At 41.3% G+C, this 25,896-nt stretch overlaps 1 protein-coding gene and 1 long non-coding RNA gene across 4 annotated transcripts in view; one reads left to right on the top strand and one right to left on the bottom strand.

Annotated features, from left to right (window-relative positions):
* nrg2b (neuregulin 2b) overlaps positions 1-25,455 on the top strand; it is a 59,894-nt gene extending 34,439 nt beyond the window's left edge. The window contains exons 5-12 of the mRNA XM_038699499.1: positions 3,577-3,635; positions 7,276-7,299; positions 10,242-10,344; positions 13,637-13,766; positions 14,797-14,924; positions 17,498-17,713; positions 19,382-19,565; positions 20,453-25,455. Coding sequence (XP_038555427.1) covers positions 3,577-3,635; positions 7,276-7,299; positions 10,242-10,344; positions 13,637-13,766; positions 14,797-14,924; positions 17,498-17,713; positions 19,382-19,565; positions 20,453-20,929 — 1,321 coding nt within the window. The 3' untranslated portion in view covers positions 20,930-25,455. The remainder of the gene's footprint in view (positions 1-3,576; positions 3,636-7,275; positions 7,300-10,241; positions 10,345-13,636; positions 13,767-14,796; positions 14,925-17,497; positions 17,714-19,381; positions 19,566-20,452) is intronic.
* On the bottom strand, positions 1,431-20,570 carry LOC119888776. 3 transcript variants are annotated; one of them, XR_005441945.1, is made up of 3 exons: positions 20,498-20,570; positions 9,315-9,434; positions 1,431-1,597 (listed from the first exon to the last, which is right to left on the bottom strand). It is a non-coding gene; the product is annotated as an uncharacterized LOC119888776 (long non-coding RNA). The 3 variants fall into 3 exon arrangements; XR_005441944.1 differs by lacking the exon at positions 20,498-20,570 and adding an exon at positions 11,729-11,817; XR_005441946.1 differs by lacking the exon at positions 20,498-20,570 and adding an exon at positions 11,477-11,508.
* Positions 25,456-25,896: the final 441 nt, after the last annotated feature.

Genomic DNA, 25,896 nt, shown 5'->3' with positions numbered 1-25,896 from the left:
CACACCCAAAAGATAACTGTGGTTCATCCACAGTATAAGGTGCACTGCAGTTGGATCACATTTTCTGTAACATGCCTATTTTTCATTTGACTGCAGTTAAAGTTGATTTGCTATAAATTATGGCAATGCAAATATAAAATCAATTATGCCTGACTGGATAAAAGCCATGACACCCATTATAATACACAATTCAAGACATCTCAAAAAGCTTTTTTTATTTTCAAGGACATCAGTTGTAATGAGGTCATGTAGTGTTTCATTTAAAGAGCTGATAAAGAATAAAAGAAAGGCAATACCTATGCTTAGCTTCAAAGTATTAAACATTACTTATATTTTGGACCATGTACATGCATACATTTTCTAGTTACTGTGATGCAGTGAGGAGCCTACTTGTTAGTTTCAGTGTTATGAGTTTGATGGCTGATGCCAGAATATGAATCATATTCAGCCCGTGGTATTGCTGACAGCTCGCCACCCATCCAGAAACAAAACACCACATTCTGCAGCTGCATGTAAACTGTTGCTGTTATTTATGCACAAGAAATACCAAAACCTATTCCAGCCATTTTCATGCTCACACACTGTGGAAGGCTGTCTCTCTGTGTGCTGTGTGTGTGTGTCCCATTTTTATTCTTGTAAAAAACTGTTGAATTTTACACATCTCCATTTTAGCGTTTGTCAGAAGGTCATTTTGACAAGTACTCATTCTCGAAGGCTCAGTTTACAGGGTTCACATTATGCTCATTTTCAGGTCCATAAATTTATTTAGGGGTTTTACCAGAATAGGTTTACGTGGTTTAATTTTCAAAAAACACTGTATTTCTGTCATACTGCACATTTCTGCAGCACAACTTTATGTCTATTGACTGCCTGGGGGGTATCTAACATTTGGTAGGGAGGGTGGGGGTGAGGGCTGGCAGATGTCTTGTCACTGTGTGTGCTGCAACTCGGTGCGTTTCTCCGCCAGTGTTTGAGGGCGTGCCACACGATCTGCTAGGCAAGCATTACGACACGTGTTACATAGTAACGCAGATAGGTTACGGAAGTAAAGGATGAACTACAAACGAGCTGTTTTCAGGCAGTTCAGAGCAGTGTTTTCTGTGGGAGATGGTAACTCCCTTTGGGCTTTTTCACTTTGCAAACCTATTACATCCACACAAAAAAAGATATAACACAATAAAGGAAAAGGAAAAAGGCAAATAGCATTATATGAAAAGTTTGTGAGGGTTAGCACACTTCCACACCAGTCAGCATTACACAAATCAAGGATGTTGTTCTCAATGGAGAATGCAGCATCACTCTCCGTAATCACTGCATGTGCATGACTGAACAGGGTACTGCTTTGATTCCCTGCTGCCCCCCCCCCCCCCCTTCATTAATCTTTGACCTCAAAATATTCTACAGGGAACATTTGTTAGCAGACCAGGAAGTAGATGAACAGTAATTCAGTTTTATTCAGAGCACAGATAACAGGACTTGGGGACAAAGCGAGCGGGCTGGACGGAGCAGGGGTCTCAGGCTAACTAGGGCATATTTATAAGTCAGGACTCTCTCTAGGCTGGCAGGCAGCGTCTCCAAACATGACTGAAGTCTCTCTCTGTAAACAGGCAAAGGAAACTGGCGTTAGTAAAAAAAGGCAACAAGAATCACTTAGGCAGTAGAAAAACACAGAGGGCCGGAACGCATGTTATCGCAGAATGTTAACTGACGAACTGGCAGGGAGTGACTGTAGAGCCGGGGTTTTAACAGCATGGGTTGACTGCAGGCGGTGAGCCAGGATGACACGCCCAAAACACACAGACTGACAGACAGAGACAGACAAAGACAAAGGGGAAGGGAAAACACAAGAAACAAGAGGATGGGGAGAAGGCAGAGCCACTCCTAACAACATTCAAAGACATTCCGAGTACTTATGTGTTGGTTGGAGTACTAACCATAACTGTAACTCTACACTGCATCATATTGATAAAGTTATACACATAGCAGAAAGTATCCAGGCAGCCAGTAATGCAATATGTTTGTTTACAAATTCCATATTCCGTCCACATTTGGTATGTTAATAAGATAATACATTTAGCAGTACATACAGTACAATACATTCAGTATTTTTCTATTAACGGTGGATCAAATCACTATGTGTAAAAGGTGTCTCTTGTGGTGACAAACACACAGAGAATTATCACCTGCAGCTTCCCTGCAGTAGAACGATAGTTTCTTTTTTCTCGTTGTTTGGGATGCATGGGCCGAAACCATATTATTTTGGTTCACTCTTACAGCTCTCATCAGCCTTATTTCCTACAAAAGCAGGCAGCTGTTTTCAGTGGGAAAAGCTCTGATAAACCCACTGTATGCCACCTGCTCAGCACCAAACAGTAGACGTTTGCAATTACCTTGTGAAGAAAGTAGAAAATGTAGCTGGTGGAGACCAAAAACAGAGCTAATATGCAGAGTGTGAATATTTGATTTAGATTCATCAGGTTCCCAGAAACTCAAAATGAATGTTAATGTTGCTCATTTGCTGGATGTGTAAATAGGCAACTGTTTACTAACACGTTTTTCTTTCCATGTTGCTTAACATGCACTGGCTAGCATGTTAGTCAGTGAAAATGATCCTGTTACTATAATGGTAATCTACAAATCAGTTAGATTGATTTGTTAATCTTGGATAATGTCAGTTTTGAAATAAAGGCCTGCATGAGAAAATGCATTTATTAGGGAGAAATTGAATACAGTATAAAAAAATGGCCAGCCATTAATTTGAACATAACTCTGGCAGCATATATTCAAGAAAGGTTTTCTCCCTTTACTTTGCTGCTGCTTTGGGCAACTTACGACACATGCAATGTCTATCTTTCCCCGCCCCTTATGGCTCATACCATAGACTTTACATTGAGATGATATCATGTGCAAAGAACACTTTGCTGAGTCTGAGCAAGTTGTACAGGCAAACAATGGCAGTATAAATTGACTTTGTCTGCTGTTTTACCGTTTTTACAGATATATTTTATAATGGACATCAAAATTATGGATGTCCATTATAAATCAGATCTACTTAAAAGTTTCCCTTTGCTTTGCTTTTCTATTTCATCATGGTTTTGGTCTGGATTTAAGAAATTAATGCAATGAATGAGAGGCCATAATCTACTATAAGGCAATTGGTTGTGTGTGTGAGTTTGTGTGTGTGTGCTTGCGGTCATCTGTGTTTGTGTATGAGAGGGGTTGGAGGTTAACCACTGTACGCTTGACCCCTCCTACTTCCTGCACCACCATCACATGACCCTCATGACTGTGATGATGTCTTAACTGTAGCAGTGATGTCATATTGATGCCGGCAATGTCACGGTATGCAGGCCATCTCTCTCTCTGTAGTTGGTGGACTGTGCTGTTTCTAACCCCTCATCTCTCTGCTCTCTTATGTCTCCCTCTTTCCCTTCCTCTTTATTTCCCCCTCTTTTCTATCTGTCTTTGTGTACTCCTCCTTCTCTCCTGCCTCCTGTTTTATCCCCTCTCTTCCCTCTGTATCTTTAACCCTCCCCACCTCCCTCCCCACCCCGTGTCTTGTTTTCCCTCCATCAGGTGTCCCAATGACTATACGGGGGACCGCTGTCAAAACTCCGTCATGGCCGGTTTCTACAGTATGTCCATTTGCTCTTGTCTGTCTCCTTCTCACTGAGATGCTGCATGCTATGGGGTTGGGTGGAGGGAGCGCTGTGTGTGTGTGAGTGTGTTTAATTGTGTTTGCAAACCTGCTCTTATGTTTCATGTAAGTTAACGTGTGTGTGTGTGTGTGTGTGTGTGTGTGTGTGTGTGTGTGTGTGTGTGTGTGTGTGTGTGTGTGTGTGTGTGGTGGGGGGAGGGTGTAAATGTGAGTTTGCATGCCTCTGTGTCCACCCCTCCGTCTGCCTGTCTCCCCTGGTTCCTCTGTGGTGCTCCTCTGGACACCAGAAACAAACAGTTGAGATAGTTTAAAATCTACACGTAAGATATTTTTCCCACTAGTCCATCTGCTTTAAATCGTATTTAGAGCATATCACATACTGGATGTCGAGAAAGCTGCATAAAAAAGTATTGGATTAGAGCAGTCGCACAGTAACAAATGTCAAGATACGTAACTCACAAAATACAATTCACAAATAAATGCAGAGTGATTGTATCTGTAAATCTGTATCTGTCCCTCTAGTTTACAACTCTGATATCATCATTTGTATGTCAACTAGCCACCAGTTACACTTGCCAAACAAGCAACCAGTGGTTTGGTTTGGTTTCTCCTTCTCCTTCTTCTTCTCCTCTTGTAGTTTAACAGCTGTTGGCATCATAATCTGTATTGTTGGCATCCATAAATGTTACATTATTGGAAAAGCTTGTTCATGGGAATTTTTTGTGCGACACCAATGGCACGGAACAACACTCTCAAAAGGATCCACTCGAGTAGGTGGAGATTCACAAATATATACCACTGAAAAATGGAAATGAAATATACGAGCTGTAAATTAGAGCCACAGGTACAGATCCAGATTTACGCATACAAATCACTCTGCTTTTATTTGTGCATTGTGGTTTACAAGTTACGTATCTTGACAATTTTTTCTTATTAGTTAGGAGACTGTTCTAATCCCATTTTTTTAAATAAAGCTCCAGACAGCTCAACAATCAAGCTCAACAATCAGTACCAAATTTTAACGCTGTGTTTACGCTTACATTTTAAAATTCTGTATTTTTAAGCTGTAAATTGCATACAAATACTTTTGCAGCTTGATCCAGAGAAGTGCATAAAAAGAAACAGAGGAGACAGAGAATTAACACATTAAGCAATGCAGGAGGTTGAAGTTATTTTTTTTTATTGGATTTATTGTCACTTTTCTTTGTAAGTGGTCCATTGGTGCTGCTTAGATTTCTATGTTCTAACGATCAAGGCTAAACTATGTGTGATAGGAATTATTAATACTAGTCATTTCTCTATGCTGTACCTCTCTTATAAACAAAGAAAAATATTGATTTTACTTTAAGGAGTAGGAGCACGACTGACAATTGAAGGCTTTAGATGGAGAACACTGTAAGTCCTTCTGACATTGTTTTGAACAGCCGCCAGTCATTACGAGAAGCTACAGTGTGTCCAAAATCCAAATTATTTGGTAAGTGAATGAGAATGAGATTTAGGCTTAGAATATGTAATTTTAAGTCTTAATGTAATGAGATTTGAAAACATCACTCATGGTTGCATCTATCTGAGAGCCAGTCCCTTTGTGATATTGATTTTCATATAAGCCGAGTTTCTTCGTATCACGTCAGTGAGACCTGTCCTAAACTAAGAGAGGAGTAACCCCACAGCGGTGAATGTGACAACCTGCTGTTTTCACCCTGAGCATCCATGGATCATCTGATAAAATCTCTCATTATGGCATGTGGCTAAATTCTGCTTGAAATGTTTTGGGATTGACTTCTAATATGTTCAAAATGGTGTCACATGTTTTGCTTTTCATTATCATGTGAGTGAAGGAACAGTTAGACATTTATGTGAAATACACTTATTCAATGTCATTAGTAAGTTGAATATTAAGCAACAGCTAGGAAACAGTTAGCATAAGCATAAAAACTAGAAACAGGGGGAAACAGCTAGCCTGGCTTTGGTCAAATGTAACAAAATGCTCCTCTAAAGCTCTCTAATTGTTATGTTATCTAGATTGAACTAAAATGTGAACTAACATGTAAAAACTACAAGTTGTGGTTTCAGGAGCAGTGTTATCCTGTCTTGATGTTAGTCGGAGGTTACTTAAAAACCAGTGGTGCTGGTAGGCAGTTGTTTTTTCTACCTTGTGACAGAGTGAGGCTGGCTGTTTCTTCCTGTTTCCAGTCTTTATGCTAAGCTAAGCTAACAGTCTCCTGGCCCTGGCTTCATATTTACTATACAGAAACAAGAGTGGTATCGATCTTCTCATCTAACTCTCGGCAACAAAGCAAGTATGCACATTTCCCAAAATGTCAAACTATTCCTTTAAATCATAGGGATGCAAATGAGGGCATGTGTTGTCACTCTCCTGTGATTGCATGGGCAGTGACACTGAAACAGTATTGGCAAAATCAGATGAAAGAAACTGCTCCTCCCTCCACTGGCTGTGTCACGGTTCTGTTACTGGCTCAGCAATCACAGAGAGATAAAACAGAGGGATTAAAATGACCCTCTTCTTCTTGTTTCCAGGGGTTAAACACTGTTGCTACACGCCATGTTGTCTTGCTTTGCTGTTTGTCTGTTGCGGAAGTTTCCACACTGAATAATGTCCAATTTTTAACCAAGAACAGGTTTTACATCATAATATATCATACTATGTAATGTCTGCTTATTATGACCCCATCATCAAGCCTTGTCTACGCGCTGAAATCTGTCTTTGTGACGTTGTGCTTTTGTTTTGCATTGTGATCCTCGTTCAGTCAGTTAAGGGAATACTTTCTGCTGTTTTAAATACATGCTAATTTGTTACTGCCTGCTTTTCTAGCGGTACAAATGTAAAGCACTTTCAAAATGCAGAGTAGTTAAGGTTAGGGTGGACAGTAGATTGGCTGGCTTTTGTATGTGAATCTCTCCTTACGGCCAGTAATGCATGCAAAGCCGTGGAAAATTGCAAATGCCGAGATGATTTCTCTGTAAATCACATGAAAGGTTATAATAGCTGTACGCAGCAATAGTGGGACAAATTGCTATACAAGAGGTATGCCGTAATCAATGCAAAGGCACACAATCGCCATTAGTCAAATGAGTTACAACACCCACCCCATTTGCTGTGCCAGTCTCATCGACTGTACTGTGTTTTTATGTTGGAGAGTAACTCACTGCTTTTAATCTTTTGTTTTTCTTGTATTGTTTCTTTTGTTTTGTTGTTTTCTGTCCAATGTTGTTTACTCCAGAAATGAGGTCTAGTAAATATAGCAGTAAGTGATGTGGCTTCTTGTTTGTCCGTCTGTCGCTGCATGTCTTTTCCTGCCTGTTGGATTCTCTTTCCTTCTGCATTTGGTTCATTTTTTCCCTTCGCTTTTTGTTTGGTTCCGTTGTTTGTTTGTTTTCTTGTCATTTCTGGGGGTCACAGAGCTGAGGCTGTCTGGGTTGTCTGTCTGTTACTGGACGGCACACATGTCAGTCACCATGGCTGACAGCACTGATTAACTCATATCCTGGTTCAGCGTATACAGGACATGAAAATACTATATCTGCTCCAAAGTGGACACTACACCTGACCCTATCTGTCTCTTTCCTTTTACCACGACAACTTTCTGCGCTGGCAGAGCTTCTCAGAATTGAATTTATGGGTATGGAACATTATTATTCATTTTGCTGTGCTTAAAGGGTTTGCCAAGATCCTCTCACAGTCACACATTATTGTGCCATCTTCTTTCTAAAACCAACAACTGGGTCTCCCTCAACCTGTCCCTCTTTTTCTCCTGCCCACTAACCTGCTTTAAATACATGTAACATCCCTTCTCTGCATGCACTCCTCTTACATTCTGAAAAATTTGGAAGAGTAGACTTTAGAGAAAGAGAGAATATTAACTGGGAAGGATACATGAATGAAAGAAAGTGCGTAATTATAATTAAAACACAATGTAATGGGCCTTATACAAAACAAAGTTGTGTTTGTCTGGACACCATATCGGAGCAAATGTTACCTTCTTTGTCCAAAAATCAGAGAATGTTTCACATCATCTATAAATACAAATAACTGGCTCGTCCTCAAGGCTTTGGCAATGTGCATATTGGCTTCAGCAGCCTGTCGAATAAAAACATGCAAGCTGCGAGTATTTTTGCAAAGCGTTGCCAAAAGCGAGCAAAAGGCCTGACCACATAGTCTGTCCTTATTATTCTGCCCTTGATTGACTCAGTGTCAGAGTCAAGAGCTCGCCTATCCTAAATCACGATTGCTGTTGGCTCCACTGTGCCAGCGAGCTCGCCTTCCCATTTCCCTTTGTCTGTATCAGTACCCTGTGACACACACACAATGCCGGGCCAAGGCTCTCGTAGGCTTGTCAGTCCCCAAAGAGGCCCTTTATTTAGAACCCCCTCGCCCCCTTCCTTCCTTCATTCCCCTTCAGTGGCGTGTCTAGAGCTTCTTGAGGGAGGGGAAAGGTAAGGTGATGAATTAGGTAAAGGGGACAGTTTTTGATTCATAAGCACCTGTTTCAAGCTGTTTTCAGAAATTATATCAGAACATTCAGCTCTCTGATGTATTTTTACCTTTTTCTCAACTAACCTTCGCTAGAACCACAACTAGATACATACAGAGAGATATTCTTCAACTAGTGATTGCTCATAGGTATCAGTGTCTTAAGTGGACTGCTTCATTTTTAGTCCGAACTGAGAAGAAACTTTGAAACTAACAAATATTTGAGTTTATGACATTGAAAAACAATGATTGGTCTTCAGGGGCTTTAATTCAGCCATAACTAACAATCCAAGGGCCTCTATAATCCTGTTTTAGTTGATAAGGGGACAAAGTCAGGGCAGTCTTTGGTTTCTGGGGACTAGCTTCTCCCTGGGCCTTTCTCCTGGACACGCCCCTGCTCCCCTCTCAGCCCCCTTCCTCTCCCTCTGTCTCTCTGTTTTCTCCCTCCTCACCACTTAGCCTTTTCTCCTTTTATTCCCTCCCTCTTCCCCTCATGTTCTGTTTGTTGCTCCCTCTGTCACTGTGTCGTCTCGCTTGCCGTTCTGACACAGAGTGTTACACCATAAAAGGCCCAGAAACCAGAATTAACCTAGACAACACCAAGATGGTATTCACACTGCGTCACCACAAACCTGTTAGAACTTAATGAGTTTAATGTGGTGCAGTGTAATGTGATCCAAATCGGTCTAGAGATGTTCTCAGCAGCAAGTCACCAGCAAACGCTTTTGTAGACAAAACTGTCAGAGGCGTTGTCCGCAGAATTGTTAGTGAGCAAATAGTAAAATGTATGCATTTTGGCTATGTAATTATAATTAAATTAAATAGCTTTATAAGGAATAGTGAATAGTCTTTTATGGTATTATATTTCGGAAGCCAAAACAGTCTTAATAATAATAATTATATAGATAATTATTACATAATATTAATGAAAAACTCCAAGACAACGATTATAAAAACTGTTATGACAACTTGCTTCCAACATCAGAAAAATAACTGATCCCATAGTATTTCCACCTGTTTTTCAAACCAAAACATTTAGTTATGTAAATCAACTTTGATTTAAGGTCAAGGTTAAGGACAGGAAACTAAAACAACTTTGATTAATCTTGGCATTAGGTTTAGATTACTAAACTACTATTTAGAAAGTGACTTGTTTTTGCTGACCTCCAGTGGTTTAATGTCTCATCTTGCTGCAGTGATGTCCTCCAGGACCCTGTGGATCCAGGTGCAACAGGCTTGGAGCTTTCAACCACAGAGGGCAGCAATACACTGCTTTTAAACAACCTTTAACAAACAAGAGTTGGAGAATAATGATGTTTAGACAAAAAATGAAAACCTCAGCCAGTTAAGTCAGATGACCTACCATATGACCACCAAGGGGTCTCCTAAAAGCCTTGATAGAGTATGAAAACATTACCGTTCATGCAATCTGCAGGAATGTATACAAATAATTGAAGCTTATGTATCCCTTTATAATTAATGTCAAAATAAAATAGAAAACATTTGATAACTTTTGTGACAGTTACAGTTATGGTGTGCTTTATGAATACCTAACCTTCATACTGTCAGCCCATTGTGGTGTTAACACTTTGAACACTTATTTAATTTTTGTCTTTTGTTGATTCCATCCATACAGGCATGCATTCAGATCCCCTCCAGTGCCATCTGTAGCATTACATCCCCATGGCCATTGTAAAAACACTTGTGTAGGGACAGCAGGAAGTCTATGACAGGATTCAGGTTTACAGCTCTGCTTTTTATCATAATATTTATAATCTTGTAGAATAACTCCTGTGTTGTAGCGGCACTGTATGACTAGTAGAGTTAGAAGTGAAAGGCATGTGACATGACAGAGCAGGAGCTGTTTTATAGACAGCACAGGGGATAGGATGGCAGCAGATAATAGTGAGTACCTGTTTCTGTAGTTACCATCAATGGCGTAGCGCTCATGCTGTGTGTGTGTGTGTGTGTGTGTGTGTGTGTGTGTGTGTGTGTGTGTGTATTCTTGTCTGTTTTATGATTGTGTATCTGCAACGCATGGATGTGTGCGTGCATGTGTGTGTGTGTGTTTTTATGTGTTTCCTTCTACAGAGGCTGAGGAGCTCTACCAGAGGCGGGTGCTGACGATCACAGGCATCTGTGTGGCGTTGTTGGTGGTTGGCATCGTTTGTGTGGTTGCCTACTGCAAAACCAAGTATGTGTCTTTGAAGAAACGATAAATGACTCCCCATTCATGAAAGACTCCAAACCTTTAAATTCACCTACTGCAAATGTCCTCTGTGGCGGACATATTATTACAGATATATATGACATTATTAGACGGCAGCTGATGCATCACTGAGTAAGCAGCATTTTATTCTTGTAGTTGGTCGAGTTGGGGCTAGTTTTAACTACTTTATGTACAGTTAGTTAGTGCAGTGGTTCCCGACCTAGGGCTCGGGCCCCTCCAAGGGGTCACAAGACAAATAGATGATTAATGAAAGAGGAAACGGCTCATATGGTGTCTTTATTTTTGTTATTTTTATATAATCATTGCTTTAAAATACTGGATCTGTAAAATGTAGAGGGGAACGTCTCTTTAGTAGAACTGCTTACACATTATAGACACCTGAAACGTGACAAGGAGCCCCAACTAGTCACATGAGACTCAATGGCTACGACCTGCAAGGCGAGGTTCACGAGACTGATGGAGACTACAGAAGGCTTTGCTAGCTTTTCTGCAGTGTACTGTGCGAAGAAGCATACAACAAAACACTTAAAGGGACTATATGCAAGTTTTTCAATGAAATAAATCAAATTTTCATTGCCTTATTGTCAACGGGCTCAAAACTCACTTAGAAATGAAGTACACGCCTGTTTTCTCCGTTACTTGCATCAGCCACTATTCTGATTTTAATGTGAGGTCTCCGGGTCAGATTCAGCGCAGATTATCTCAGACTACAGCGACAACAAGGCAGCTAATGACATGTAGTCCACTAACACCATAAAACAACCAGCTCACAGCAAAACACAGGCTCCACGAAAGGATACAAAACAACAATAAACGGTTTATGTGCTGAAGCCCATCAGACCAAACAGGTTCAGATGATGTCGAGTAAGAACAAAGTGATCATTAGCAAAGCTGGAGAAACACAGAGAAAGTCACGTTAGCTCCCCGGCTAACGCCGAGCAGTTGCTAATGTTTTCCGGTTCAAAGTTATATCACTTTCCACATTACTTCACCAACTAATGCGACGCATGTTACTATCCCCTGTACCACTGTTGATTTAGCCTGCAAGAAAGGATGTAAAGGCAAAAAGCAAATGCGGAACGATTTCTTTACTTACGTTAGCCTATAGTGATGCAGTCAGGAGCAGCCAGCTAACGCTACAGTAACGTTAGCTCCGACCTGTCGCTGTTTGCTTCCTAACGTTCGGTTTGTTTATTGTGTTTTTACCAATACTCAGATACATAGCTTCTCCACCTCTCCGTCGCTGTAATTAACGTGACCCACATAATATAAAACACTGCAACAAAACGGTCACAACAACCCGGAGGAAGAGCCATCCACTATCATTCTTTACAGTAAAGTTACTTACTGCGGTCTAACGTTAACTGGTATAAAGACACAGTCCGTTTCATTATCATCCAAAACATGTATGTAAGCATCCGGTGACAGATTCACAGATAGTAAAGATGATTACTGAAAAGTAGCAGGGGAGCTAACGATGTAGCACGTCGGCTAAATGCAGTAAATGTAACGTTATCATGTAACGAGCATGAATTAGTTAAACCTGCGGTTGATAAAACTATTACTGTAACGTTGCAGTGGGAGTTTCCCTGAGTTTCCAGTAGTGATGTGCGGATCGATCCTAAAGTATCGATATTTCTGATACCAACGTTTCCTGCTCTAGGATCGATGCTCACATAAAAGAATCGATATCTAAACTCAGTCATTTGGAGTGAGTGTGTGATGTTGTAATTACACACGGTTGATAGGAACTACTTTTCCTTCCGCCTGTCAAAGTCATGCTTGCGCTAAGGCTCTGTGACGGATCTTCTTTGAAGTGAGCCGCTGCAGCCCTTTACATTACTGTGAAGGTAATAATGTTGCTCTTTGTGCAAAGACAGTGTAATACTTTGGCAACACTGCAAACTTCGCTAAACATCTGAGATTAAGTCTGTCACAACAATAGGATGATGTTATGAAGCGGCAGTTCTGAGCAGGATATTTTTATTATTAAAGAATATGACAGTAGTTTGATGTCTTGTCATTATGCAGCTATTATTTTGCCTACTAGTTATTTCTCTCCTAAATATAGAAACGGGAGAGGGGAGGTCACATTAAACTAGAAATAAAACATGTAAAAAGTATTGGTATCGGTATCGACAAAACCAGCCTGGGTATTACTTGGTATTGGAATTAAGTGGTATCGCACATCACTAGTTTCCAGCTCTGTCTGTTCTCCCTGTCTGTCTATAGCCGCTGCCTTTTTTCGGGAGTATTGAGCAAATATGTGGCTGGCTGTGCTGAATGAAATGTATGGCGCCGGACCGGTGTTGATCTGCCTCTGAGACGGGGTTGAAGTAACAGAGCCTGAAAAGCCACAGCCTGCATGCAGGTGTTTCTGCGTTTATTGTGGTATTTCTGTATGAAAGTGGTTGTGTTTCGGATTATGCTCCCTCATGAGTTCAAGCGAGCTGAAAACTACATAATGCCCCTTTAATGAAAAAGAACTATAATAATAATAATAATAATTGATGAGTTGGCAATCAGTCACATAACCCTCGCCTTGCAGGTCATAGCGGTCTGTCAAGAGTCCCCTTAACTAGTCTTTGCTTTTTGGTAAAGGGTCACAAGCAGAAAGGTTTGGAAACGATCTGCTATCAAATAAATGTAATGGAGAAAAAAGTATCATACAATGGAATCACTCAAAGTACAAGTACCTCAAAACTGTACTGGACTGTACTGGACTGTACTGGTGTAAATGTATGAAGTTACTTTCCACCACTGCTGTAGTAAATAATTCACTACACTACATCTGACCAGGTAAAAGATAAATCCTTAGTTGCTTTGTCATGTTGGCAGCATGATCAAAAAAAGAGAGAAGGGTCCAGTCTTAAACAAATATAGAATAATACACAATCACAAGAAGTTGGTCAAGAGCCTTCAGTTATTAATAAATCCCAACTGCTCTTCACAACATATTTTTATATTGTTTAATTTTGCTGGACCTCCATTCCTGAGCATTTTACAGTGAATACTTTCATCCCAATAAGTGGCCAAAAGGTGTGCAATAGAGAGAGGGTGCTGCAGTGCTGTGATCATAAAACGATCGTGTGATGAGTGAAGTTCTAGCAGAAGAAGTAATGAAAGCTAAAGACAGCAATGGAAGAAATTTTTAAAGAGCAATTATAGTGAATTATGGTGCAAATGATATCAGTCACTGTCTCTAGTTCAGCACTTTGCCAGACCACTTATTGTTCCTTCATCGCCGCCCCTCCAGGAAGCAGAGAAAGAAGATGCACAGTCACCTACACCAGAACCAGAATCAGTGTGTGGAGCAACCCAACCGAATGCTGGCCAACGGACCCAACCACCCCGGGCCTGGTCCCGAGGAGATCCCCATGGTTGACGTGAGTCCAAACAGTGGAAACACACAGCAGAGGCATGTACAGGTGATCCTGAGGCCAGATTTAACTGACAGACTGGAAGTAAAGTCACCTCCTGACAACCCTGCACTTCATGCTGAGAGGAAACACACAATAGGTCATTCCAGATATAAGGTTTTCAGAGGCAGAGCTGCTCTCAAGGCAAAAATAAATAAGGAACCATAGTTTAAAAATGAAACAAAAGTAACTGCCCGATTTAATGTCAAAACGAGGAAAAGTTAGTCAGTTTATGGCAAGAGGGATAGGTTTCATAATAATTGCTTTTTTTATTTAAGACGCTGGTTAAACATGCAGTTGGCTCCAAAGTGGGTGCGGTGTGCTGTGGTTTTGTTTTAGCTTCTGGTACCTAACAATAACAATTATACAGTACAACAATGGCAGAGACGCCACACTTTGTCATCTCCAGGCTGACTTCGCCTTCCCATCAGTGCACAGGATTTGCTGAAATAAAACCAGATAAATCAGTGCCTTTAATTAAATATTACTTTCCTATAAATAGGATTTTGGTGTCAAAATGTTCAGAATACCCTCATATATTCATTAATGCCAAAGTAGGGAGAGAAGAGGTCCGCAGAGCCACCGCTGGTTCATGTCTTCATAGGTGGAGTTACTCAAAGACTTTATTTAGCTTTGGCACTCAGAACTCTGCCAGCTATTTTAGGCTTCAGAGCGATTTTTGAGTCCTCATGCAAATAAAACTCTGATCCCCCGACAACATGGAAAAATACAGTGGCACATAGCTGACAGATGTTAAAGAGAGGGCAGAAAACGCCAACCGTTCTCTCTGAGAAGTAATGGGGATGAGTCAGCATAATGGCAGCAATGAAAATAGTGAAGTGATGAGGAGTTAAAACAGATCTGTACAGAGGAATACTCTCATCATTAGAAATCTCTTTGTATGTATAATTTATCTATATTTACTAAATGAAATTGGTATTTTAAAAATTAAAACATAGCGTTATTATGTGTTTATGTATGTGTGTGTGTATTGCAGTACATCTCCAAGAGCGTCCCAACGACAGAGTGTGTTATCAGCCACGGAGCTGAGGGTGCAGGCAACTACGCAGGCAGCCGAATGTCAACCCGCTCCCACCACTCTACCACTGCCTCACATGCTTCTAGGTAGACATGCACATGCACATGCAGATGCAGATGAGCACGTATACATAGGCCAACATAGTATGTTCTCTATTCTTAATTTGTCTTTCAATAAGAACCCAACAGTTTTCATAGGGACTTGTTTCTTTTGTAGGAAGTAGCTCCAATGAGAACTGTTGGCAGGAAGGTCTGCGGATTATCCAGAGGAACGGAAAAACTGTTTCTGGAAAGAAATATTCCTGTTTAAGTTTGTAGCGAAGGGAGAGAACAGACACCCCACCCGGATTCAAATCCAGGTCTACAGGGTACCAATTGTCTACCCTGTAGACCCAGGTTTGGATCTGGGTGGGGTCACTTCTCCCTTCATGACAACGTTTTTTTAATGTCATTTTTAAATGCCTTTGTACCAAAAATAAAATTCTTATAAAATTTTTATTGGGGTGGCAATAGAAACCTTAGAGACAACTATCTCAAAACCTAGACAGCTTGAGACTCGCACTGGAAACCTATAAGTGTTGTTTGAAGAATGTTTCGTTCATTTGACCTAATCTTGTATATGACTCAGGAGGAACGATTAGTCTGAGGGAGTAATTCGTTCATTTTCACGCATGCGTGAATAGTCTTGGACTCTTAAGTTCACTCGTCACACGGCAGCTGCATGGGCTCCGTCAGCACAGGAAACAGAATTGATTAGTTTACGACTCTCAGCTGTGGGTCTCTGGGTTTGAGTCGTTCATTTGTCACGTGACAGTTCGGCTACTGTGCAGCAGGAATGAACTAATTGTTCACCACTCACATCACAGTCTTTTGTTCATTCAGCAGGCTGAGTTACTGCCAGCGCCGGAGAATGAGAGGAAAGTCGGTTGTCAGGTAACAGTCACTAGACTGATTACAGTGCAGTGATGTTGTGCTATAGTTTTAACAGAGCCATACCTTAATTTTGCTAGCGTTTGCAGCTAACAGCTGATGAGAGTTGTTCTGGGTCCGCTCCACTTCAGCGCCCTGACAGGGTTCTACCGGGAGCCGAATTACCTCCGAGGTCATCTCCTCTCCAAAACAAACAGACCCGGTCATTAAAACATTAAAACACAGCCACATAGCAACGTTAGCGTTAGCCCTGTGGTGTGTTTACAGCTAACAGCTGATCCGAGTCCGCCAGAGAACACAACATAACTTTTCCTTTTTATTTATCAACAGAGCCGTGCTGTTGTTTCACAGCTCTTGACTGGTGAAACAACATCTTGAGCGATGTGTTCATGTTTGTTTCTCTCTGTCAGCAGAATCCGGACCTGATGTGGCCCATTATGCGTCCAACTGCTGCCTTTATATTATGTGTTAATATTTATTTGTTCCTCTCTCTGTGCTGGAGTTCTTATAAGAACTTGGTGGCTTTATCCAGATTATTATTAACCCCTTGACGCCGATTGTCGCGAATTCGCATCATACCTCTTCCTTGCAGACTGCAAGCCAAGATAGCACATGGATTCCCCCAATGCCTGTTGGTGCATATTCGATACGTACCTAGGAACCATTTGCAAGCCCTGGTTTCTCGTTTATGCCTGTTATCGCTAATTTGCATCATACCTACACATACCTGAATTTATCTTTTCTATGTTTTAAAGACAAATTAACAATCTTCACTTAATATCAGCTTGAAAGCAAATGAAAACACAAATATTTTTTTTAATTTTTTGATTGTAAAAAAATTCAGGCGTTAAGTTGGGGTTAAATTGGTTGAATTTTAATAACAGTGTGTTTTATTCATCTAGTGTGTTATTACTTCTGCTATATGAATGAGCACTTTAGAGATATAATGATAGTAATTGCAGTTATATTCATATCACTGGTCTGGTAGTATACTCAGGAAACATTGTGAAAATGGACGGATTTAGCCAGAGTAGTGGCGATTGAATATTGATAACATATTTATGTGGTTTTTACTTGGTTTGAATTTGGTTGTGGCTCCATGGGGCTTTATAGAATGATGATAGAGAAAGATCAAGAGGTGAATGTGTGCATTATACTTTGTCAATTAAAGTAAGCCAGGCAGCCTTCTGTGTTTGAGAACTGCGCTGTTTTTTAATCGCCCACTAGAGGGCTGCAGCGCTGCAGTAACCAGCCTAGTTCAAATGAACGAAATGACAAAAAAAAGAGATTAGTTAATTTTAATGAACAAGATTTGATGACTCGAGTCTGTCAAAAGAGTGACTTTTCCCATCACTAAAACCTACACCTTTGAAAAATATGTGGTCTTTGGCTTGATGATGTTCCACTTGCTTCACCAGCCACTTTTTTTTTACCTTGTCATGTCTCTATGTCATGCTGAACAGGGCGTGTACAGTCTGTGTAGAGTTGCACAGTTGGCTATTGATTGTCATAGCAATCTGCAGTACTACCAGCTCTGCTACCTTACCCAGAGTGATTTGATTCAGTGTTTTATATCAAAAATATCACTTGATGATGTTTTAATATACCATGCATGTGAACATTTTTGAAGAATAGTCTCTTTAACTAGCATTCCTTCTTCCTCTGCATCCTCCTGCCTCCTCAGTGCTGTAACCTTTTCTAACTTGTTCTGCTAACACCCACACCTGCAGACACGAGGAGCAGACGTGGAGCATGGAACGAACAGAGAGTATGAACTCAGACTGCCAGTCAGGTGGGCTGTCCAGCTCTGTGGGAACCAGCAAGTGCAGCAGCCCGGCATGCATGGCGAGGAGGGCCGCCCACTGGGGCTGTACAGACGTGTCAGGACCGGGTATGCAGTACGGGGATTCCTATGACTCTCTAAGAGACTCGCCTCACAGTGACAGGTAGGGAGGGTGGTAATGTGTGTGTGTGTGTGTGGGGGGGGGGGTTAACTCTGTCTTTGTTCATTCTACAACACTTTTGCTTTGTTTAGTTTTTTTGTCAAACCAGCCCCTTTACTCTTTGGCGACCCCAAGTGGGAGTTAATTGTTAGGAATCTTTCAACATGTCGGTCACCCAGATACTGTATGTTGTAATGTGGCTTCATAAACCAGTACTGTCCTGGGATCTAAATGAGATCTTCACATGTAGTGGTAGTGAAGGTAATGAAACAAAACAAAAAAACAAACATCATTTGTGAACTTTTTGTCAAAAAGTGAAAAGAAGCTCTCACTTAGTTGAGTCATTCTGTGAAGGTCAGTTATTTAACTACATTTTAAATAACTTTGGTGTTAACTCAACCTATTTTTATCGTTAGTTAGTGGTTTCCTCCATGTCCCAGATTGCCCTCCGACTAATAAACAGACTTGACATTCCTGAGCTTAGCTATGTTTGTATCACCTGTCTGCAACACAATAGTACAGTTACTTGCTATAAAACATGGATATTCTGTCAATGTTTTCACACTGAATAACTTCTAAAGGAAGCTTGGAGTTTGGAAGTTTGGAGGAACGATTTTAGACCTTTTTTTTTGTAAAGCAACTTGTCTGTACAACATAAAACAAGTGGTGATCTGCTTTGTGTCTCCCTGTTGTGCTTCATATGCCATTTCAAACAACCTTAGAGTTTCAGTACATTTTAATGCAACAAATATGTAGTTCCCAATAAGCATAAATCATTTTCCTGCTGAATTGACTCACTCTTTGTTTCAGAAGTTGGCATCTCTGCTGTGGCAAAACTGTGCATTAACAACAGAGTTAAACTTAATAAGGTGCAGCAGTCTTACGCTACTTGCAGCTGTGATGACACATGTTCAGTAATATTTTTCAAATTCTTGGGACTGACTGAGTGGGTGGCTCATCAGTTAACACTGTCGTTTCATGGGCGAAAAGGTCCTGCATACGAACTTCAGCCAGCTGGCTGCAGTGTTTTTGCGTGGATTTTCCTCCCACAGTCCAAACACTTGCAGGTCAGGTGGACAGGAAACACTAAATCGCCTGCAAGTGTGATGGTGGTTGTTAGCCATGTGATGGACCAGGGGGTGTCCCCCTTCTTGTCCAGTGCATGCTGGGTGTGCCCCAGCCTCCCGGCCCTGAGTGTTTTAGAAAACAGATGTTTGGGACTGACAAGCTATCAGTGTGTCAAAGAAGTTTATCTCATCGCCTACTTTTGTACCCCACTGATTTGTTTCATGACCTTTCTGGTGATGTGTACTGTAAGGTCACTCGTAATCAAACTACTTGTACCTTAGTGCCAAATCAAAAAAACACATGCAAAGCAGAAATGCAGTTAAACAGTCAATTCTTCTTGGTACGTTTTGGCAGAAAGCATCAAAGACTAACATAATGCTAAACATGAATATATTAAGTTTATGTGTTTCCAACAACTTGTTGCCACTTACAGCTTTGTGTACAGTTTTAAAGTTAGTGTATTTAGTTACCCAGACATTATTGTTCATTACAGTTGTAGCCATGTGCTAGTTTGGGTGGACTGTTACGTCAGCACATTTGCATGTACGTGGTCGAGGTGTGATTCAGACACTGCAATAATTTGCTGTCATCTTTCCTGTCCAGGTATGTGTCGGCACTGACCACGCCAGCGCGCCTATCTCCAGTGGAGTTCCACTACCCACCATTGCCGCCCCAGGTGCCCACTTTCCAGATCACCTCACCCAACACAAGCCACGCCCTCTCCCTTCCTCCTGCTGCTGCTGCCTACCACAGAGAAGATGATCAGCCGCTGCTACGATGCCCCGATGTACGTAGGCAAATATAGTACACACATGTCAATGACTGGAGCAGCACAGTGTTCGTGACAACATGAATGTCAGTTAATGGAAGTGGCTGTTGATGTCCTATATTTTTTCATTGTCAACAAAAGACCAAAATACATCTCTGTTGTGACTTCTCAACCTGTCTACGGCACTCAGGCCCAAGCCCATTTTTTCATACTGGAGATGTAAATCTTTACATTTAATATATTCAGTTCAGTTATGTTTATTATTTTTTATTTATTTTTTTATTTATATAGTAAGGACTGAGTGAAAATCAATGAATTGTATGTAAGTAATTTGTGAATAACTCCAAATGGAGAACTATATAGTAGATAATGGTAAATGACTTGAGAACTGGGAGATACTATGTCTATGAAGACATAGTAGGGAGATACTATAGGGAGGGAGATACTATATGTATGTAGGTAATGATTACTTAAAGGGGTTATATGTCATTTTTCAATGAAATCACTTATTAATAAATCAAAAAAATTCAGACGGCAGTTAATAGTGCCTTATTTGGGGACTATTTTCAGCTGTGGATAACTACACATTTGGTGCGCTAGTGAGTATTTATGTATGTATTATATATTCGGGATCACATATATAATAGAACAACAATCAGTTTATAGATCAACAATACTTGTTAGTAGGTTGAATTAATTGTTGGTTTTGCTTTTTTCTTGGGATTTGTTCTTAATAAGAAACATATAAGCTAACATATAACGAGACTCATCCTTTAACCTGATGATTCAGGTCCTTGTGTTGGCATCCACCATCAATGCTTTGAGCAAACCACTGACAAACATACTTTACATTTAGAGTAGGCTATACAGTTTCTATTAAATTCTCTACTCTGCTTTCGTTCTAGGACGGAAGTTTATACAGGCAGCCCCGGCGTCCACGGCGACCTTACCTGACGGAGAGCACAGGAAGTCTACCATCAAGCCCCTACCGTCTCCCTGACGACGAGGCCTACGAGACCACGCAGGAGTACGCCTCTTCAAGGGAACCCATCCGGAGCCGGCGACGCCCGCGTCGCAACCGCCTCAACGGACACATCTCCCAGCGTTCAGCGGGCCTACGGGACTACAGCTCACAGAGCTTCAGCGAGTCAGAGGAGGAGGAGGAAGAGGAGGAGGAAGAGGATGCTCACGGGGAGAGCACACCTTTCCTTAGTATGCAGAACATGAACATGGACCCGCCCTTAACCGTTCCGGGTTTCCGTTCGTCATCTGGTGCGGACACACGGACTCCCCGTGGGCTGAGTCGGCCGGGGACGCGCAGCAACGGGCAGAGCCGCGGCTCCCAGTCGCATCGCTCCAAGGCTGACAACATGCCCCTTTAAGACTTAACCCCCCTCCCCCCTCCCCCACCTCCCCCCCTCCCCTCCCCCCCGCCACCCACCCCCTCCACTTCACACACTCCCCTTCCTCCTACACACAACCAGTGGACTAGAGACCTGCACCTAGGAGAAATATTTTTATTTTGTATAACAGACAGATATTCTAAACAAATGAAATATTTATTTTCATTTCAGCAAAAATTGTCTACTAGCTAACAGCAAAGACTTTTTTTATAACGGGGGGGAATATTTATATGTAAAGTTTTTTGATTTACAGCATTATGAGAGATGAAAAAATAAGAGAATTACGTGCCAATTTTTTCACAAGTTAGATAAATAGAATAATATTGTGGTGCCTTTTGCTGTATGCTGAAGTCGGAGGTCCCATTGAGTTTTTGTAGCCTTTCTTATAAAGACTCCTCGTTTTTATAGAGACCAACCCTCTTCCTTCCTTTTGCTTTCGTTCTATCTCTGATTTGGGATCTTCCTCTTTTTGAACTGTGATCTGATTATGTCATCATGCAATATTGATTCCTCCTGTGTAAAAGGTGTCTGTTTACATGAGTATGATACACGCAAAATGCGTTCGATTCACAGGGACATTAGTCACTGACGCAACCGGATGTGTAGGGTAGTTTTTCTTGGATGATTTTTGGATGAATCACATCGGCCATTTGTGTCCTCGTTCGCTGCCTCTCCGTCATTTGTTGTTATTTCTGTGAAAACAAGAGTGTTCAGATTCCTGTGTAGGTGTTCAGGGTGCTGCCATGACATTGGTGGTGGTTGCAGTGTGTGTGTGTTTGTTTCACGTTCGTATGTCCCGTTGGGGACTTTAACCTGAATGCACACTGCACAAACCCTATGAGGACTTGTGTCACCGTGGGGTCAAAACTTGAGCTTGATACTGCTTTTTGAGGGTTGACTTGGTTTTAGGGTTCAGGTTCCAACCAGGTTAGGGGTAGGGTTAAGGTGGAGCATGTGGTTGTGCTGGTTAAGGTTAGGGTAAGGGGCTAGGGAATGCAGCATGTCAATGAGTTGTCCTCACGGAGATAGTGGAACAAACGTGTGTGTGTGTGTGTGTGTGTGTGTGTGTTTGTGCGTGCGTGCGTGTGTGCGTGCATGCCTGTATGTATACCTCATGAAGCCTCATTTGGTTTTAGCCTCCATTCACCTTGGAGGGTGTGGTCTCTTGTGTGACTGACATGCTCCTCCCACCAATCCTCACGCTGCCAGAAGCTCCATTGCACTGTAAGAACCTCCCTCCATGAGCAGTCATTGGCCAGGGAGCTGCCGATCCAAACCGAACCTAACCACTCCAGTTGTAATCCAGCCTGACTCTGGCCTCCCGTGGACTGCCCAGCCCGCCCGTTTCCTATGCCAGCAGCTTAGAGCCGCACTGTGTCTCAGGACTTCCCCATCACATCACAGCCAAAAGACTCAAAGCAGAGAGCGCACGTCATCTCAGCCACAGTTCAGTCCGCAGGCCAGATCCACATCCCTTCACTCTCCTTCCTGTCCGTTCGTCAGGTTTGTTGCGTTCACTTGTGGCCATGATTAAGGGAGCGTGGGTAAAAAGTTTTGGAATCAGAGGGGAGATTCAGCTGCTTTTTTTTTTTTTACTTCAAAAGGCTGTGTGTATGTGTGGAAGTGGGCATGTGTGTTGCTGTGTGTGGGTCACAAAGATGTTTTCGATGAAAAATCATGTTGTGCGGAGACCACATCTGTTCACTATTTTGTGTGGGGTGTAGCGAGGAATTCTGGGCCCCTTAAGAGGAGGATATCGCTCTGGGTTCCCCCTTTTTCTTTTACCCCCTTTGTCTTTTTTTCACTTTTTTTACTAATATAATCCTACTGGAAACTTTTACGGGCCCCCTCCAGCTGTGGGCCTCTTGGAAACGCCGCCACTTTTCACCCCTGTAGTGATGGCACTGCTCTGATGGGAAAAATCCCATGCGGTTCACTGCGTACAGGTTCACAATGCTAGAGAGCAAGTTTCTGAGTCTGATTCTACTTTTTCTTTAGCTCACAGCCAAATGGTGGTATATAATAATACTGATTACTGCATCCTTGATTTGCATTCCTGTACCTTTGTTGATTGAACTTCTTTTGCTTGGTCATATTGACTGAATGATCTGTTATGTGTCTGTGTCCGCCTGCCCACTCCGACCCACATTGCCCCTCACCTTCATGTCTTTCTCACCCCGTTACCGACCTTCAGAAGCAACTAGCAGATGAATTCAGGCCCCATCACCAGAGGAGTATACTGAACAGCACACTAACATTGGGCTGATCTCGCCAGAAACTCTTCCACTTCCGGTATACATCGGGTTTAGAGACCCTTTAAAGCTCACTGAGGAAAATGATATTGTGTCAGATACAATATGTGTCGCTATTAGAATTAATTAATTTAAGTTTGTTTGTTTTCTGTTTTTGTTTTTCACAGGAGATGCATGGATCACAGATAAAGAAAGTATCTTAAAAATGGCAATGACCCCTCAGATTCAGGGGATCTTGCTGGAAATTTATAAAAAACATTTTTTGGGTTCATGGCCCAAAGGTCTGGCTAGTTTTGTCTTAACTATCACTGTAATCAATCTGGGATTTGCAATGTGGAAATACTGCAAGTGAGGGTAGTGTGCTTCTAGAGCTAGTTGAATTGTTAACACCCCCCACCCTCCTTCTCCTCACCCTGCACTCCCCCCTTTCCCTTTACATACACACACATAAATTTCACACATCGTACACTCCACACACACACACACAGAGACACACACCACACACGCACACACACAAAGCCCTTCCATGTTTGTGTTTGTCAAGCAGTTTGCCTTTGTCTTTTTTACCTACCGACTCCCTCTCCCCTCCTTCCTCTCTACCTCCCCTCCCCTTCCCTTCCTCCTCACCCTTTTTTCTCCTCTCCCCTCCTCTCCTCTCACCCCCAACCCCTCTGCATGTCCTAGTGGTACTGGTAGTTGGGTGCATGGAAAAAGCAGCAAGCAAATCGTTTTTCCACTCTGTGAAAAAATAAAAAATGTGTCTTCATTTTAACATTCAGCAATAAATCCCCTTCTCTTCATGTCCATCAGTCTTGGAATATGCTAGAAGATTTTTTGCAAGTTTTATCAAAAACATACTACTTGTAAAAGAAGAAAAAAATCCAAAACCACCCCTTCATATGAAAAATAAAACTTTATTCCTACCATTTTGAAACAGTCCTGTCATCTTTGTGACAAAAACAACTGTGGTTTGTTATTTTTAATTTACAGATGTTTGGAATCTCTTATTCCTTCTTTATTTATATAAATAAGTGGCATTAGTCAAATGTGCACCAAATCCAAAGTAAGAATGGAGTTGAAAACAAAGGAACATTATATGGCAGCGTTGACCTTGTCTACAACTGGACGTGCCGTGCACTGAATGAAGGTCTATATGTAATTTTATACATAGAAGATTATTTGCAATATTTCAAGTTTCTCCTAAATGTTTTTAGAGAAAGAAGGTTGTCAGATTATACGTGTCACAAAGTGTTAAATAATGACTTTTCCTAGAGTATCATAATTTCATTCAAATGGGCTTTTTTTTCCACAGCAGACACTTTGACATGACATATACCCGGTAAACCACTGGTATAATTAGTAAAACTATTTTATTATGGCTGCATTCCATTTAGTTTTGCTTCTTCCAATGCCCTGTTACTGTGTATGATGCTTCACTGTCATGGCTTACTGGTGCACTTCAATATCACAGCACAATTGTTAATTAGCAGTATTAGCAACACCTGTGCTCTTCCTCCTTGCTTCCATGTTTGAAGCTACTCTCACATACCAGCCCATGACAAATTTGATGAAATCAGCCGGGGACTCAGCCATCTTCTTTACCACTCTGTATCTTTAACAGGTCTGTCCAACATCCTCCCTCATCACACAAACATACAATACAAACATGTATTTAAAATGTAGGCCTATTTTGGGGAATTTTGCTGCCACCCAAATGTGACGATTGCTGCTTTTTAATTATTTTAATGTCTTGTTAATAAAATTGAGGTTTGGCCTGTTTGGACAAAACAAGCATTGTGGAGGTGTCACTTTGGACTCTACGTAATTGTGACGGCATTTCTCACTATTTTCAGAATTTTTACAACCCTAATGACTGATTAGTGGAGAAAATAATTAGCATTAATCCATTATGAAACTATTTTGTATCAGACAGTAATTAATGATTATTAGTTACTGTCCGATACAAAATAGTTCAAAACGAGCTCCCCCTCAGCCAACGATTATCTCCACTCTTACTAGTTCTTTTCTGGAGACCTACACCAAGTTAATCAGTTTGAAACTTTGAACTGCATCAACTGCTTTTAACTGGAAGAAAGTTGACCTTGAGTTAAGATTATTTTGTATATTTGTGTTTTATTTTTTCTCTTTCTAGGCGTCTATGACCATGGCTTGACATTAAGCCTTTCTCTATGGTAATATAACTTTTTCCATAGCTAAATAAACCAATAAACAGGTATTTAAATGTTGATTTAACAACACCACCGTTCATAATTTATGAAATAAGTGAAATATTTAGCTATCACCACGGCTGTTACATCTGGGACTTGATTGCCAAGTATTGCAACATGGAAGTTTCAGGATTCCAGGCATTTCAAGCATGTCCTGTTTTTCCGGATTATTGATTAGCTTTGGGTTGATGAGGCTGAGAAGTGATGTCACTTCGTAGAAAATAGCTGTCACCTGTCGTCAGTCAGATGGAGGTTTTAATCAGTCACTAGACTTGTTCTGCACACGTTTCACTCAGCTACTGTAGTCAAGATGTAAGACATTATAGAGTAACAAGTGTTTGCAACAAGTCAACACATAGAAAAGCTGCTGGAATGGTGACATCAAGAGTCAGTAACAAAAACTAAAGGTGTCTTTGTTTTATATTTACATCTCCAAAACCCCCGTCCACCCTCCCATCCGTGCATG

This window comes from Micropterus salmoides, unplaced genomic scaffold, assembly GCF_014851395.1.
Source record: "Micropterus salmoides isolate LMB-PRFRI ecotype aquatic unplaced genomic scaffold, ASM1485139v1 Ms_hic_scaffold_5, whole genome shotgun sequence".
Lineage (NCBI taxonomy): Eukaryota > Metazoa > Chordata > Actinopteri > Centrarchiformes > Centrarchidae > Micropterus > Micropterus salmoides.
The sequence above is the reverse complement of the archived record's forward strand: the minus strand, read 5'-3'. Positions and strand labels throughout refer to the sequence as shown.